Below are 13,992 nucleotides of genomic sequence, written 5' to 3'. Positions count from 1 at the left end.
TTTTCTTTTTTTTTTCTCTTTTCTTTTTGCCCCCCAATATCTTCATCCATTCCCCACACAAAGTTCTCACTCTATCTTTTTCTTTTCTCCCTCCTTGCTCCGATTCCGATAACCCTCCCCCTCTCCGTAGGCTCAACCTGTCTTTTTTTGCCAACTCCCCTCCCCCGAGTTCCGTTTCATTCTTCTTCCCCCCATCCTCCATTCCGCCTCTCATTCTTATATCCTCCTTCCCCCAGATTGTTCTCCAGATTTTTTCTTCCTCTCTCTTCCTTCTGATCCTTCCCTCACTCGACTTCGTATCATTCCCTCGACTTCATACTCCCGACGCCGCCACATACCAACACATCGTTTCCCAACTAGGACTACCTACCTATATCGGCAGCTCTTCAGCCTGGCGTCTTACCTCCTCTCGATAACGGAAAGTCGTCTTTTTGGTAATTTCGCCTTCTCCTTTCACGACTGGCTTTCAGTCGAGCACACAAACAACAACTGTTCTCAATTCTGCTGATTCTCGAAATCGGATCTCTTCCTTGGAAAACCGACCTAGCACGGCTTAGTGTGGTTGGTGATTGTCTCGCGCCGAGCTAACCCCTGGCCGTGAGAACATCCTTTTTCCTCGGCTTATCACAACCCTTTTTTAGCTCCGTCCCACCCTGGTCTCCTCGGAGCTGCAGAAGGACGAGCTTCACATGCCGCAACCAGGATCGTCAGTGGATTTCTCAAATCTGCTGAACCCTCAAAACAACACGGCCATCCCTGCCGAAGTCTCCAACGCTACAGCTAGTGCTACAATGGCTTCAGGAGCCAGCCTGTTACCTCCTATGGTGAAGGGTGCTCGCCCGGCTGCAGAGGAGGCTCGTCAGGACCTTCCTCGACCGTACAAGTGTCCCCTGTGCGAGCGCGCCTTCCACCGCCTAGAACATCAAACGAGACACATTCGCACTCATACTGGTGAAAAGCCCCATGCCTGCCAGTTCCCCGGCTGCTCGAAGCGTTTCAGTCGCTCAGATGAGCTTACCCGGCACTCGCGGATCCATAACAACCCCAACTCAAGACGCGGAAACAAGGCTCAACACCTGGCGGCAGCTGCCGCAGCTGCAGCTGCGAACCAAGATGGTAGCGCGATAGCAAACAACGCTGGATCAATGATGCCCCCTCCCAGCAAACCCATCACTCGATCTGCTCCTGTCTCTCAAGTTGGGTCCCCGGATATTTCGCCCCCGCACTCTTTCTCCAACTATGCCAACCACATGCGCTCGAATCTGAGCCCCTACTCTCGTACTAGTGAACGGGCGTCGTCAGGCATGGATATCAACCTCCTTGCTACGGCCGCGTCTCAAGTCGAGCGTGATGAAAATTTTGGGTTCCGCTCTGGTCAACGTAGTCACCATATGTATGGTCCCCGCCATGGCAGCAGGGGACTTCCCTCTCTTTCAGCCTACGCCATCTCCCACAGCATGAGCCGTTCCCATTCGCACGAGGACGAGGATTCTTATGCGTCACATCGCGTCAAGCGTTCAAGACCTAACTCACCCAACTCGACTGCTCCTTCTTCACCTACCTTCTCTCACGACTCCTTATCGCCCACTCCTGACCACACGCCATTGGCCACGCCCGCCCATTCGCCACGACTGAAGCCATTGTCACCGAGTGAGCTGCATCTGCCCTCAATCCGTCACCTATCGCTTCACCACACTCCGGCTCTCGCGCCAATGGAGCCCCAGGCCGAGGGACCCAATTACTATAACCCGAACCAACCTCATGTTGGCCCAAGCATAAGCGATATCATGTCTCGCCCTGAGGGTGCACAGCGAAAACTTCCGATACCTCAGGTGCCCAAAGTGGCGGTTCAGGATATGTTAAATCCTAGCGGGTTTACTTCAGTCTCTTCATCAACCGCAAATTCCGTTGCTGGTGGTGACTTGGCTGAGAGATTCTAATACGGCCAAAAAAAAACTTCGTTTTTTCATTAGGCGTACGAAAGATATAGACCTTTGCATTTCTGGTTGATTCATGGGCATCATTGGTGTCACGGAATTAGGTTGTTTGATGATTCTTCACACTGTTTGAGTACACTATTTTGCGAGGCGTTGCCCCTATAGACGGATTATCCCTTGCCTTTACACACAAGTCTTGTTTTCATTCTATTCACTTCTCTTCTCTGACATACCTATTACACAAACGTTTTTATCTCTTTCCTTTCGAGATCCTCTCCTATCGGACAAGCTCCTCAGCTGTTTACTATTTTCTTGAGGTTACACTTCATAATCAAATACAAAAGAACGAGTCTCCTTGAACTGGAACAATGTACCATTTATCTCTTTCCGTAGTCCCTGAATATTCCTCTCATGAGGACTATAACTACATTGTAGTTTACTAGCGAGTATGGAATACCCGCATGGTCTCCACGCACGGAGCGTCCTCCATATCCATAGCTTATACAGCCACTACCTTTAGTATCCTGTTAGTACATCTATCTTGTATCTTACTGGTAAGCAGGCTCAGTTAATCTCCATCTGTAGGCGTAGATACCGTAGTCTACACTTGCTCAATATCTTCGAGTCGCAACCTCTCAGTGAAATTCCTGCAGAAATCCCCTACAGGGCCTAAATAGGCACCCATTAGATACAAAGCCTATGAAGATGCGGACCACAATCGAGAAGATTGTTGCCAGTGTATTTCTGCACTCCGGAAAGCCGTACGTATTGATTGGTAAGTACCTGAAGCCTAGAATAATTGTTTGCTTATCGTGTAAGTATATCAGGCTTGGGTTACTTTCAGACGAGTATTAATGTGTGAGTGCTGGTCAGGTCATGGGATGCTTGGGCGGCGGCTGGGAGCCAGGTCCCATGCCGGTCTGTTTATACTCGAAGTCTAGAGGTAGGTAGCCACATCTATAAGTGGATAGATGAACTTGACGATTTGATGGTTGACGTATGGGGCAGGACTTTTGACAGAACAGGTGATGGATGAGATGAAGATATGGTATCCTGGACGTCGAGAAATCGGTGGACAGGGGAGGAGAAATGTCCAGAAATGGCTTAACAGCGCAGTGAATGGCAAAAGCCGTGATGCAAGGATAGAGATAAACGCCAATGTCACATAAAATGAAATACTGGGTACAGTCATACGTAAATCTATCGTGACTCTTCATAACTTGAGTCAAATAAAACAACCATATCTGCAAAAAGAACAAGATAACGCCACCTACTTCCAGGCATTCAGTCCGGCCCAAGGATCGGAAGGATTTGAGGAAACGGGATGTCCAGTTTGCGGTGATGACTGTGAATGAGCCTTGTGGTGCTGGCTGCTTCCGTATTGTCGGCTCTGAGCATACCCGCCTGGTCCCGAGGGGAACGGCCCTGTTGATGGTGGGTAGGTGGGCTGCTGTGGTCGGGGAGGTGGCGGAGGGGGAACGTAGCCCTGGGGCATGTATTGACCCGAAGGAACGGGGGGCGTCGGACTGGTGTAGAATGGGGTAGGAGTTGGGGAGTAGAACGGCTGACTTGGGGGAGGTGACATGGATGAAGCGGGGATTGGGTATGCCATCGGGTTATAGCCCTCGGAAAGCGGTGCAGCAGCACCTTGCTGGAAGGACTGAGAAGGGAGGTACGAGACGCCAGCTCCCGGAGGCACGTACTGGCTGTAAGGCGCCGGGGAATGAGAGACGGGTGTGCCGTGCTGTTGTGGAACGGTCGGAGCGAAATGAGGTGATGCTTTTGGAGGAGCGATATTTGTCGGGTAGGCGGGTGCTTTGACAGGTGGCGGCGGAGATTTGGCTTTGGCTGGACCGGCAGTTGACGAGGCTGGGGGAACGGACGGAGGCTTGGGCTCTGTGGACAGACGCTCCATGAGCTGCCTCAACTTTTCTCGCTCGCGCTCTTCGTGGTCGGACGTCCCGGCTGCCTTTTCACGTTCGATCTGCCCCAAAAGTTGGGCACCCTCAGATCTGCGATTGTTGATGAAGGTGTCGACGTTCTTCTTGAGGCTGTCAACAGTTTCAGTCATCTCAGCGTAGAAAGTTTGAGCCTGCTTGATTCCTGAACCAAGATTGTTGAAGGAATCGTATATCTTCTTATATCTGGCCATGACGGAGTTGCGTTGTCGGGTTATCGACTCATATTTGGATTGTTCAGCTCTCACTCGCTTATCCTGTAATAGATCTCCATAAGTTTTCGTGAGCTCCTTCATCAACGCTGTTTGCTTATGATTGGCCTGAACTATTCGCATTTGATGAGGGTGGAATTTCTCCAGCTCCGCTTCGAAGAGCTGACTCTCCTGGCCCGTAATCGACTTCTTGTTAAGTATCAAGACGTTCGATATATCGTCGTTGCGCACCTAGAACGCCCGTCAGCTTTGAAACAATATCTATATGCACTGGTGGCATTTACCTTTTCCTTTAAGTCCTTCAAGACCTGGGTTCGTTCCCGTTTAACCAGGTTTAGTTTCTTCAAAATGGATTCCACCCTGGCAATCTGCTCTGCCACAGAAGGAACGCCATCATCATAGACATCGTCTAGTAGACTTCCCTCCGTAGCCGAATAAGGGCTCGTCACACCATTTTTAGTTTTGCCTTGCTTTGAGCCTGCCTTGATCATTGCTCGCTGGAAAAGCACATCCGCCTCGTCTGTTTCTCCTGCCGATCGCATCTCATCAAAGTCAGACTCGTATTGCCGAAGGGTTGCAGAAAGCTGAGCGTCACTAGCACTGGCTTCATGCACCGTGTCTCGGTATGTCCGAATATCATTGCGGAGAGTCATGTTCAATCGACTACTGGGTTGCTGGCTCCAATCAGGCCCATATTTTGAGCGCATTTTCTCGCAAACGCTTTCTTCCAAGTCTAACTGCTTGGCACATTGGTCAAGGGTAGCTAGCACTTCTGACTTGCGATCTTGAAGGTTATCGAAAACCTTCGCGAAAGAATCATGCCCTGCTAGTTCTTGACACCAACGTTGGAATTCTTCGTCAACCATCATTTCCTGATCCATTCCACCTTTCAAAATGTTCAAACTACCGGGAAGCTTGAAATAGTCTAAGCTTGCTGCCATCTCGCCATCGGCCGTTTCAACCTTCTCTGTCTCTGCCCGGATCAGTTTCGCTTTTTCCTCATCATAAAGACTTGCTGTCTCCGTAACCGACATGGGAACAAGTTTCTGGAAGATATCTGGACCGATAATCCGTTGAATATCTTGGCCCTGATACAACTCGCTAACCGGAATTGCCTTGGCTGCAGGGAGCTTAGATACCGCAGACAGTCCTGCCTCGCTCGGTACAGGCTGATGATAAATAAAATCGTTATCCTTGACGAAGGTAGCAAGCTGTGACTGCACGTTTGCGAGATGGAACTTCACGATATCCACTAGACTGGGCCCAGCCTCCGATGTAAGGTTTGTGTTCGGTGATATTGACGAAGGGAACGACTTAGCCCAACTCAGCGCACTCGTTGAATGCTTCTCTGCTAGCTGGAGCCTAGCAACAGCTACTCCGTGTGAACCTGATTCGCCGTCGGCTAGGGCTTGGTAATACGAGGCCATGGAACCCATATGCGCCGACTTCACTTGCAGAAGCGTAACCCATGACTTGTCGAATATGCCTTTAGCATGCTCCTGCGTCCCTTCAATGGCCTGCGCGTATAGATATGAAGCCTGGCTGGCGAGTTTCGCCAGGAACCCGGCCTTTTTGTGATCCATGATCTGCTTCTCGAGGAACACCTCCTGGCCTTGAGCAAGCGTGATGTTGATGAGAGTCTTTACAGTTTCGCGGTTGAGATCAGTCGAGGGGGCGTGGAGGAAGTTTTCGTTGATGTAGGTGAACATGCCGGCGGATGCCTGGAAGTTGTGGTAGGCAGTCTTCAAGCCAGTATCATCTGCGCGGTTCTGGTTCGCTGCATGACAAGAGAGAACCGCAGATATATTGAAGATAATCGAGGCCTTCTCGAATGCGAGAGAGTACTGCGAGGTCGGCTTGTGGGTGAATGCATCATACCTATAGGCAGCATACATGGTTAGCGGAGCTGAGGTAATGATAATTCGTAGGTCCATTACCAGGTAAATGATATTTTTATATGATTCTCGTCCACAGGGAATCTGAGATCCAGAAGCTCTAGTTGCCCATAGTAGCGGTAGAGTAGGTCTCGTCCTGTCGCGCTGTCCTTGCCGGCACCCCTCATATCCTGACGCAACCGGTTGAGAGTAGCACACTCCTGACTGTAGCGCTCAGGGTCTTCGCCATAGCTCTGCCGAATATAGTCCTTGAGAGGTTGGATCCAGTCGATTTCGTTGGTCTGTTTGAGGGGACATGATATCATAGGCGACTGAACCATCTTGCCGTCGTGGAGCGGGGAGCTCCCATCTACCTAAAAGGAGAGCGGGGAGATGTTGTTTAGAGCGAAGAGTAATATGGATTATACGTTGTGGAGATGAAACTGGGACGAAATTAAAGATTGAGAAGGGAAAGAAAGCAGGACTGAAAAGGAGAGTGATGACTCTGGGTTTGTGAGGAGAACGTGACTGATGATATCTAGCGACGGAAATTGCAGTGGTTGGAGTTGGGCTGATTCGATCGCACCGATGCGATGGATGGATTAACAGCCAACGCGGGGACCAATAATCCAGCGCCTAAGGCACCCTGCACATTCTTGGATATTGATGACTGATCTATTATTATTAACTTCTAATTTAAACATCGCAGCCTGGAGAGTATGTATATCCGGAGAAGTAGAGATGTTGTGGCTCCCAATAATGTACATGCAGAGATAGCCTCTATGGCGCGCAATCCCTGTAATCAAATAAATAGATGATACAGTTAAAGAATCCCAACATGCAGAATATGCAAAATCACCTAAATCAGAAAGCAGATCCCTCCATAATCTCGCCGGCGCTATGATATACACAAAGAATAGAAGGTAAATAAATTTGTTCAACCGACGTCAACCGACCGCTCCGCTCGAGGCGAACCGAACTCGTCTTATTCGCTCTTCTTGCTGTCGCCCGAGGAATTGGATTCCTTTTTGCTGGAACTTTCACTTGAATTCTCCGAGCCGGCAGGTTTCTTGTGGTTCATAAGCTTGTGCCATGCGGATTTGAGGAACCCTTCGCTCTTGGACTCATTTCCGGACGACGCATCAGCTGCCGGGGCCGCGGCCGTACTGAGACTGTTAGTTATTATTCATCAATAATAGGATTCAACGGGAGTGCAATACATACCCGTCCCTTGGAATGTCCATGATCCGTCTGGCAGTCTTGTCCCCCATTTCATCGGCGAGGACCTCAAGAATAGTACGCTGGTTACTCGTCAGATACTTGGGCATCGCAACCTTGAACTCGACCTTCAGGTCGCCATTGGAGCTGAAGCCGCGGGATCGGCCGCTTAATTTCTTCATGCCCATTCCCGAAAGCGTGATCCTGTCACCGGTTCCAGTTCCGGTCGCAACCTTGACCTTGACCTGGCCATCCAATGTAGGAACGAGCACTTCACCACCAAGAAGCGCCGTGGTGAGTGGAATTGACGCCGTATAGAGGATGTCGGATCCGGAGCGACTGAATCGCTCGTCAGGTGATACTCGAATGGACACATACAGGTCACCTCGCTGCGTCCGAGTGCCAGGTGCAGCTGCTGTGCCCGTAGGAGGAGCATCACCCTCACCGGATATCCTCAGACGCATGCCATCTTCTACACCACCTGGAATATCAACCCGAACTGTCTTCCGCTCGCGAACCACTCCATCTCCCTTGCAGGTGCCGCAGTGCGAACCCCGGGGAACAATAAGACCAGCTCCTCCACAAGCATCACATGTAGCAGCTACCTGGAAGCCTCCCTGCATCAAGTGGACTCGAGTTCCAGTACCATTGCATTGACGACATTGGGTCCGTTTTGCACCCTCTTTCAACCCGTCACCTTTGCAAGTACCACACTCTTTCAATGGAGTGATAACGATGTCCTGCGAAGTACCTTTGGCAGCTTCCATGAACGAGATGTTGGTCTGAACTTCGATATCTTCGCCAACTAGAATCTCTTGAAACGGACCCCGTCTACCCCGACCTGAACGACGAGCACCACCTGCGAAAGCCCCGAAAAGATCTTCGATATTGATATCTGCCGCAAAGCCGCCCGGGAATCCTCCACCAAATCCTCCACCAAACCCGTGGAATCCTCCGCCGCCAGCGAACGGGTTGCCTCCTGCACCGGCGCTCGGGTCAAAGCCGCCATTCTGATCAAAGGCAGCCGAGCCGAATCGATCGTAGGTCTCACGTTTCTTTTTATCCGATAAAAGTTCATAAGCCGACTGAGCCTCAGCGAATTTCTCCTTGGCGCCGGGATCCTTGTTGGTATCGGGATGATATTTCTTTGCCATTCCATAATAAGCCTTCTTGATGTCGCCCGCGGAGGCTCCTTTATCCACTCCCAGGACTTTATACGGGTCAGGGATTGCCGCAAGTACGTTCGTAGCGTGAAAAGTCTACAGTTAAGACAGCGGTCAGGCATTTTTCAAGCGATGAGACATTTCGAGTTGGGTTACCTACCCTAGCTTGGATGAAGTCTGGGCGTTTCCTCATGAAAGTGCTGTCCCGCCGACGCCTCGCAGGCGATTCGATGGCAGCAACATGATATTGGCGTGTTGAGGACGAAGCTCGAATTCCGGATGTCTGGTTATGTTTTGAGCATTGTCGTGAAGTGCGCAGGATACACCCGGGAATAGCCGTAGCTTTTGGCATAAGAGCCGAAGAAAGGTTCATTTTGAAAGAAAGAACGACGAGCGAACTGTGTTAGCGAATGAAGCAAGCCGGAATATACTCATGCCAAGGGGAGAGTTTAATGCTGCAATTTCCCCAAATTTTTCTGCTGCGAATATTGATGGAGCGGAATCGAAGCTTCTCACTCATTCGGCTTAACCAGAGTTCCCCGACCGGAATAATGTTTTCCGACCACCGAGGGAATGATGGAACTGCTTGCTTGCTTCGGTAATCAATCGCCTGAGCTCGCCATCGCCTCCTCTGTCATTGCCTGGCTAGTCAGGGACTATTGTGATACTCTCTTGGCCCTCTCGCAAAGATTCTCCTTCTTTCTTGTTCAATACTGTGGCTGTTTACTCACAACTTTTTTGTGTCTCGTCTGTCGTCATAGAAGTTAGGAGCATGCTCCGCGGCCAGACCCTCCGCTGGAGAGCCGCGCTCCAGACACCGCGATCTGTAATTCTTCGGCCTCTTTTTGCTCCAGGCGGGTACGATGTCAGTCCCCGGTCAGTCTTAGAGACTTCACGTCGTTTCCGCTCGCTTCCGCCGTCCCCTCGCACCTTTTCTTCCAGCACCGCCCGAAGGAGAGAGAAGCCCCCACCCGGAGACGAGAAGGAGGATTCAAACAAAAAGGAGAACAAGGATAATGAGGATGGAACCGAGGATAAAGAAGTCGAACGCGACCCCCGTCGCAAGCAAGCAGATTCGTCTGGGAAGCATGGTTCTTCTGTAGATCCAGGAGCTCCGACATCGGGCTTCGCAAGGCGGAGGGAGAAAGCGGCCGATAGAGAACAACGTAGCGTCACTGAAGACGCAAAGAGAGAAGCTGAAGGGAAAGGCAATTCCTCAGACACACCATCTGCTATCCCCGTGAGTGATAGTTCCTCGGAATCTAAGTCCAGCGGTTCGCATAACGGCGGCGACGATGGTGGAAAGAAAGGAAAAAAGAACGACAAAGCTCTGCAAAAACCGTCAGTACCTGATGTATATCCTCAAGTCATGGCAATCCCTATCGCCAAACGCCCGTTATTTCCCGGTTTCTACAAAGCAATTACCATCCGTGATCCGAATGTTGCCACAGCGATTCAAGAGATGATGAAACGCGGACAGCCGTATGTAGGCGCTTTTCTGTTCAAGGATGAAAACGCAGACGGCGATGTGATTGAGAGTACTGACGATGTTTACGACACCGGTGTCTTCGCTCAAGTCACTGCTGCCTACCCGCTTCGTGGCGAGCAAAGCGGCGTTACGGCCGTCCTTTATCCCCACCGACGTATCAAGATCTCTTCTCTGATCCCACCGGGTGATTCAGCGAAAAGTGGGAACTCGGAGGATAAGACTACAGAGAAGCGTGGTGACGTTGTAGCAAGCTTTGAGGAGAACGCAGCGGAGCTTGTAACCAAGGATCACTACGAGCCTACCTCTTTCTTACGGAAATACCCAGTCAGCCTGGTAAATGTCGAGAACCTAACGGAGGAGCCTTTTGATAAAAAGAGCGCCATTATCCGCGCTGTCACAAGCGAAATCGTCAACGTCTGCAAGGAAATTGCTACTCTCAATCCCTTGTTCCGCGATCAAATATCTGCTTTCTACACTGACCAATTCCCTGGAAACCTTAGCGATGAACCTGCCAAGCTGGCGGATTTCGCCGCCGCTGTCTCTGGTGGAGAACTGCATGAGCTTCAGGAGGTCCTTGAGTCAATGAATATTGAGGAGAGACTGCCCAAAGGATTGGTCGTGCTGAAGAAGGAGCTGATGAACGCTCAGCTTCAAACGAAGATTTCGAAGGATGTGGAAGCCAAGATCCAGAAGCGTCAGCGGGAGTACTGGCTGATGGAGCAGATGAAGGGGATCAAGCGAGAACTAGGAATTGAGTCTGACGGCAAGGATAAACTTGTCGAGAAGTTCAAGGAGAAGGCAGAGAAGTTAGCAATGCCTGAAGCTGTGAAGAAGGTGTTTGATGAGGAACTCAACAAGCTCGCTCACCTTGAGCCGGCTGCGTCCGAATTCAATGTCACCCGAAACTATCTGGACTGGTTGACCCAGATTCCTTGGGGCCAGAAGAGTGTAGAGAATTTCGGAATCAGCCATGCGACGGATGTTCTGAACGAAGATCACTACGGTTTGAAGGATGTCAAAGACCGAATTCTCGAGTTCATCGCAGTTGGAAAGCTCCGGGGAACTGTGGAAGGAAAAATACTCTGTCTTGTTGGCCCTCCTGGTGTCGGTAAGACGAGTATTGGAAAATCTATCGCCCGGGCACTAAACCGGCAGTACTACCGATTCTCCGTAGGTGGTTTAACTGATGTCGCGGAGATTAAAGGACACCGGAGAACCTATGTTGGTGCTCTTCCTGGGCGTATCATTCAAGCTCTCAAGAAGTGCCAAACCGAGAATCCCCTTATATTGATTGACGAAGTGGACAAGATCGGCCGTGGTCATCAGGGTGACCCGTCGTCCGCACTTCTTGAGCTTCTGGATCCTGAGCAGAACTCGTCGTTTCTGGATCACTACATGGATGTACCCGTCGACCTCTCGAAAGTTCTGTTTGTTTGCACTGCCAATGTCACCGACACGATACCCCGGCCGTTACTAGACCGCATGGAGCTTATTGAGCTATCTGGCTATGTCGCGGATGAGAAGATGGCCATCGCTCAAAAGTATCTTGCGCCCGCTGCCAGAGAACTAACTGGCCTCAAAAATGTGGACGTAACTCTTACCGAGGAAGCTATTGAAGAGCTTATCAAGTCTTACTGTCGAGAAAGCGGTGTGCGGAACTTGAAGAAGCAGATTGAAAAAGTGTACCGGAAGGCGGCCTTCAAGATCGTTTCGGATCTTGGAGAAGATGTATTAGCGGAGGACAAGGCTCTCACAGCCGAGGGGAAGGCGGCGCAAGAGGAGTTGGAGAAGGAGACAGGCCCCATTGAATCAACGAGCGAACCGGAAAAAGCCACAACTGAAACCCCACGGGTGGCACTCAATGTACCTGATAGTGTACACCTCAGTATTGGTAAGGACAGCTTGACCGATTACGTTGGCCCGCCTATCTTCACCACCGACCGCCTGTATGACACCTTTCCGCCGGGTGTCACCATGGGTCTGGCTTGGACCAGCATGGGAGGTGCGGCTCTCTACGTCGAGTCCATCTTGGAAAATGCATTGACACCCGAGTCACAACCTGGTCTTGACATCACCGGCAATCTGCAAAACGTGATGAAGGAGTCAACTCAGATTGCCTACTCGTTTGTGAAGTCGGTGATGGCGAAGCAGTTCCCGGAGAATAGGTTCTTTGAAAAGGCAAAGCTGCACATGCATTGCCCTGAGGGTGCTGTCCCTAAAGATGGTAAGGGTCTCCAGCTCATGAAGCCATCGAAGTTGCAAATGAGCTAATCGCTGCAGGTCCATCCGCTGGTATCACTATGGCGACATCCCTCCTTTCGCTTGCATTGAACCACCAGCTTGACCCAACGATCGCGATGACTGGAGAATTGACAGTGACCGGAAAAGTGCTGCGCATTGGAGGACTGCGAGAGAAGACGGTGGCTGCGCGCCGTGCTGGTGCCAAGACGATTATCTTCCCAGCCGATAACATGTCCGACTGGCTGGAGCTACCGGAGGTGAGTGCTTGTTTTCCAATACTCCTCTAACCTGCTTTGTCTAATGAATCTGCGTCCTAGAACATTAAATCAGGAATCGAAGGTCACGCAGTGAGCTGGTACTCTGAAGTGTTTGACATCCTGTTTGCCGATCTCGATAAGCAAGCTGCAAACCGCGTCTGGCAGAAGCAGCTGTCGAAGGAGCCTAAGAAGTCCAATGATAAGGGCGAGGACTGAACTTGGAATCTTGGTCAGCGACTCGACCGACTCGACATTTCTTTGGTACCTAGACTTTAGTTGCTGTGAGCCTTGGGATTATTGGTTTCTGTGTTTCTGGTCATGAACGGGCGTTTGTTGCGAATGCATGGTTCGGAGTTGCTTCGATTTCAAACACCTTTTAGACTTGCAGGTTCTCTTGATTCTCTTTTTGCTAGAGAGCCGAAGAAAGCTGGAGAACTTGACACACTCCACTCTGGAAAATGAGGATTGTATGATGAGGCGGCTGTACGATTGGATCAGTTCAATATCTACAGACATATGCATGTATATATTAAACAAGACTTGCAAATGCATTCTCTCATACAGCACAAACGACTCTACTGAATTCTAGCTGCTGGAGTGCTGGAGGTACTTTCGACAGACGCTGCTGGGTGAAAACTCCACGTCCCAACCACATCCAAGCACACGGACAAGACGATAAGGCCCTCAATCAGGACCAACAACCGCTCTAGGCAAGTACCTCCAAGCCTTATTGAAAACCTCTCGCCATTGATCGGTGATTCATGTCTAGTCTATGTCTAGTTTATACCGTCTGTTGGCTTCTACCTATCGCAGACCCCGGAGCAAGCCAGCAGCATGGGAAGGCGCCGGGTGCAGCATACGTCCACCACTAAGTGATGCCGAAGTAAAGCATTCGCTGCGGGCATCCCAACAAAGCAATATCGGGTTCAGTGGGTGCAGATGATTAGCATGGCAGAATTGTCAATGGCGTATAGTCATGCCGGAGAACTGCAGATGATTGGGTGCATTATTTCAATGAGAGCTTCACTTTGAAGAATGGACACGAACTGTGGCCGAATGGCCGGGGAAGGGCAGGCTTCGAGAAGGACTTGGTTTCGTTTGGGCTGTGCATTGCAGGTGTGGGGTCGCTGAGATAAACGAATCTGTGATGGACTGCTTAGTACGTGTGATTTTTGGGAATGTTATTTGTGTACGGTGTAGATGGCGCAGGTTCTCCCAGTTTATGCTAGAGCCGTAAAACCGAGGGTGAGTACTTATACTATCCTAAGTACTCATACTACTCGCTAATGAAGAAGTAGTTCTAGGTGAGCTGCAACGGTAACCAATGTTAGGTAGAAACGATAAATCAAATAACTACCGAGTTTTAGAGACATAATTGTATAGAACTGAAATAGTCTTATAATCACTGCACCGAAAGGCAATCTACAAGTTGCCCAGGTATGATCCGGTTGGACATCAAGCACACTACTGTCAGGCCGCAGTGCGTCCTTTGGAGTGATAGTCTCTGGTTAATCATACTAGGCAAAGCAGGGATCGGTTTCGTTTGAACTAGCTGCCAGAATTTCTGGGCTCAGAAATTTTGGATATCAGAATTTCCAGGCTCATTGTGCGCCCGCTTGTTTGTATACATACTACTGCATTGT

At 50.3% G+C, this 13,992-nt stretch overlaps 4 protein-coding genes across 4 annotated transcripts; 2 read left to right on the top strand and 2 right to left on the bottom strand.

The window, feature by feature from the left end:
- On the top strand, window positions 1–2,297 carry BDW70DRAFT_129216 (C2H2-type zinc finger protein). Its single transcript, XM_073735575.1, has one exon. It carries the CDS (start codon window positions 690–692, stop codon window positions 1,938–1,940), a length of 1,251 nt encoding a protein of 416 aa, XP_073599794.1. The 5' UTR covers window positions 1–689; the 3' UTR covers window positions 1,941–2,297.
- Window positions 2,298–2,738: 441 nt separating this feature from the next.
- On the bottom strand, window positions 2,739–6,662 carry bro1 (putative signal transduction protein BroA). Its single transcript, XM_073735574.1, has 3 exons — window positions 6,045–6,662; window positions 4,392–5,985; window positions 2,739–4,338 (listed from the first exon to the last, which is right to left on the bottom strand). The coding sequence occupies exons 1-3, from the start codon at window positions 6,320–6,322 to the stop codon at window positions 3,208–3,210; spliced, it is 3,003 nt and encodes a 1,000-aa protein (XP_073599793.1). The 5' UTR covers window positions 6,323–6,662; the 3' UTR covers window positions 2,739–3,207.
- A 24-nt stretch (window positions 6,663–6,686) lies between these two features.
- Window positions 6,687–8,892, bottom strand: BDW70DRAFT_129214 (putative mitochondrial DnaJ chaperone (Mdj1)). Its single transcript, XM_073735573.1, has 3 exons — window positions 8,523–8,892; window positions 7,206–8,458; window positions 6,687–7,147 (listed from the first exon to the last, which is right to left on the bottom strand). Exons 1-3 carry the CDS (start codon window positions 8,733–8,735, stop codon window positions 6,967–6,969), a joined length of 1,647 nt encoding a protein of 548 aa, XP_073599792.1. The 5' UTR covers window positions 8,736–8,892; the 3' UTR covers window positions 6,687–6,966.
- A 123-nt stretch (window positions 8,893–9,015) lies between these two features.
- Window positions 9,016–12,919, top strand: BDW70DRAFT_129212 (endopeptidase La). Its single transcript, XM_073735572.1, has 3 exons — window positions 9,016–12,075; window positions 12,132–12,349; window positions 12,410–12,919. The coding sequence occupies exons 1-3, from the start codon at window positions 9,135–9,137 to the stop codon at window positions 12,563–12,565; spliced, it is 3,315 nt and encodes a 1,104-aa protein (XP_073599791.1). The 5' UTR covers window positions 9,016–9,134; the 3' UTR covers window positions 12,566–12,919.
- The last annotated feature ends 1,073 nt before the right edge of the window (window positions 12,920–13,992 follow it).

This window comes from Aspergillus foveolatus (genome assembly GCF_047715535.1).
Source record: "Aspergillus foveolatus strain CBS 279.81 unplaced genomic scaffold BDW70scaffold_5, whole genome shotgun sequence".
Taxonomy (NCBI): Eukaryota; Fungi; Ascomycota; class Eurotiomycetes; order Eurotiales; family Aspergillaceae; genus Aspergillus; species Aspergillus foveolatus.
The sequence above is the reverse complement of the archived record's forward strand: the minus strand, read 5'-3'. Positions and strand labels throughout refer to the sequence as shown.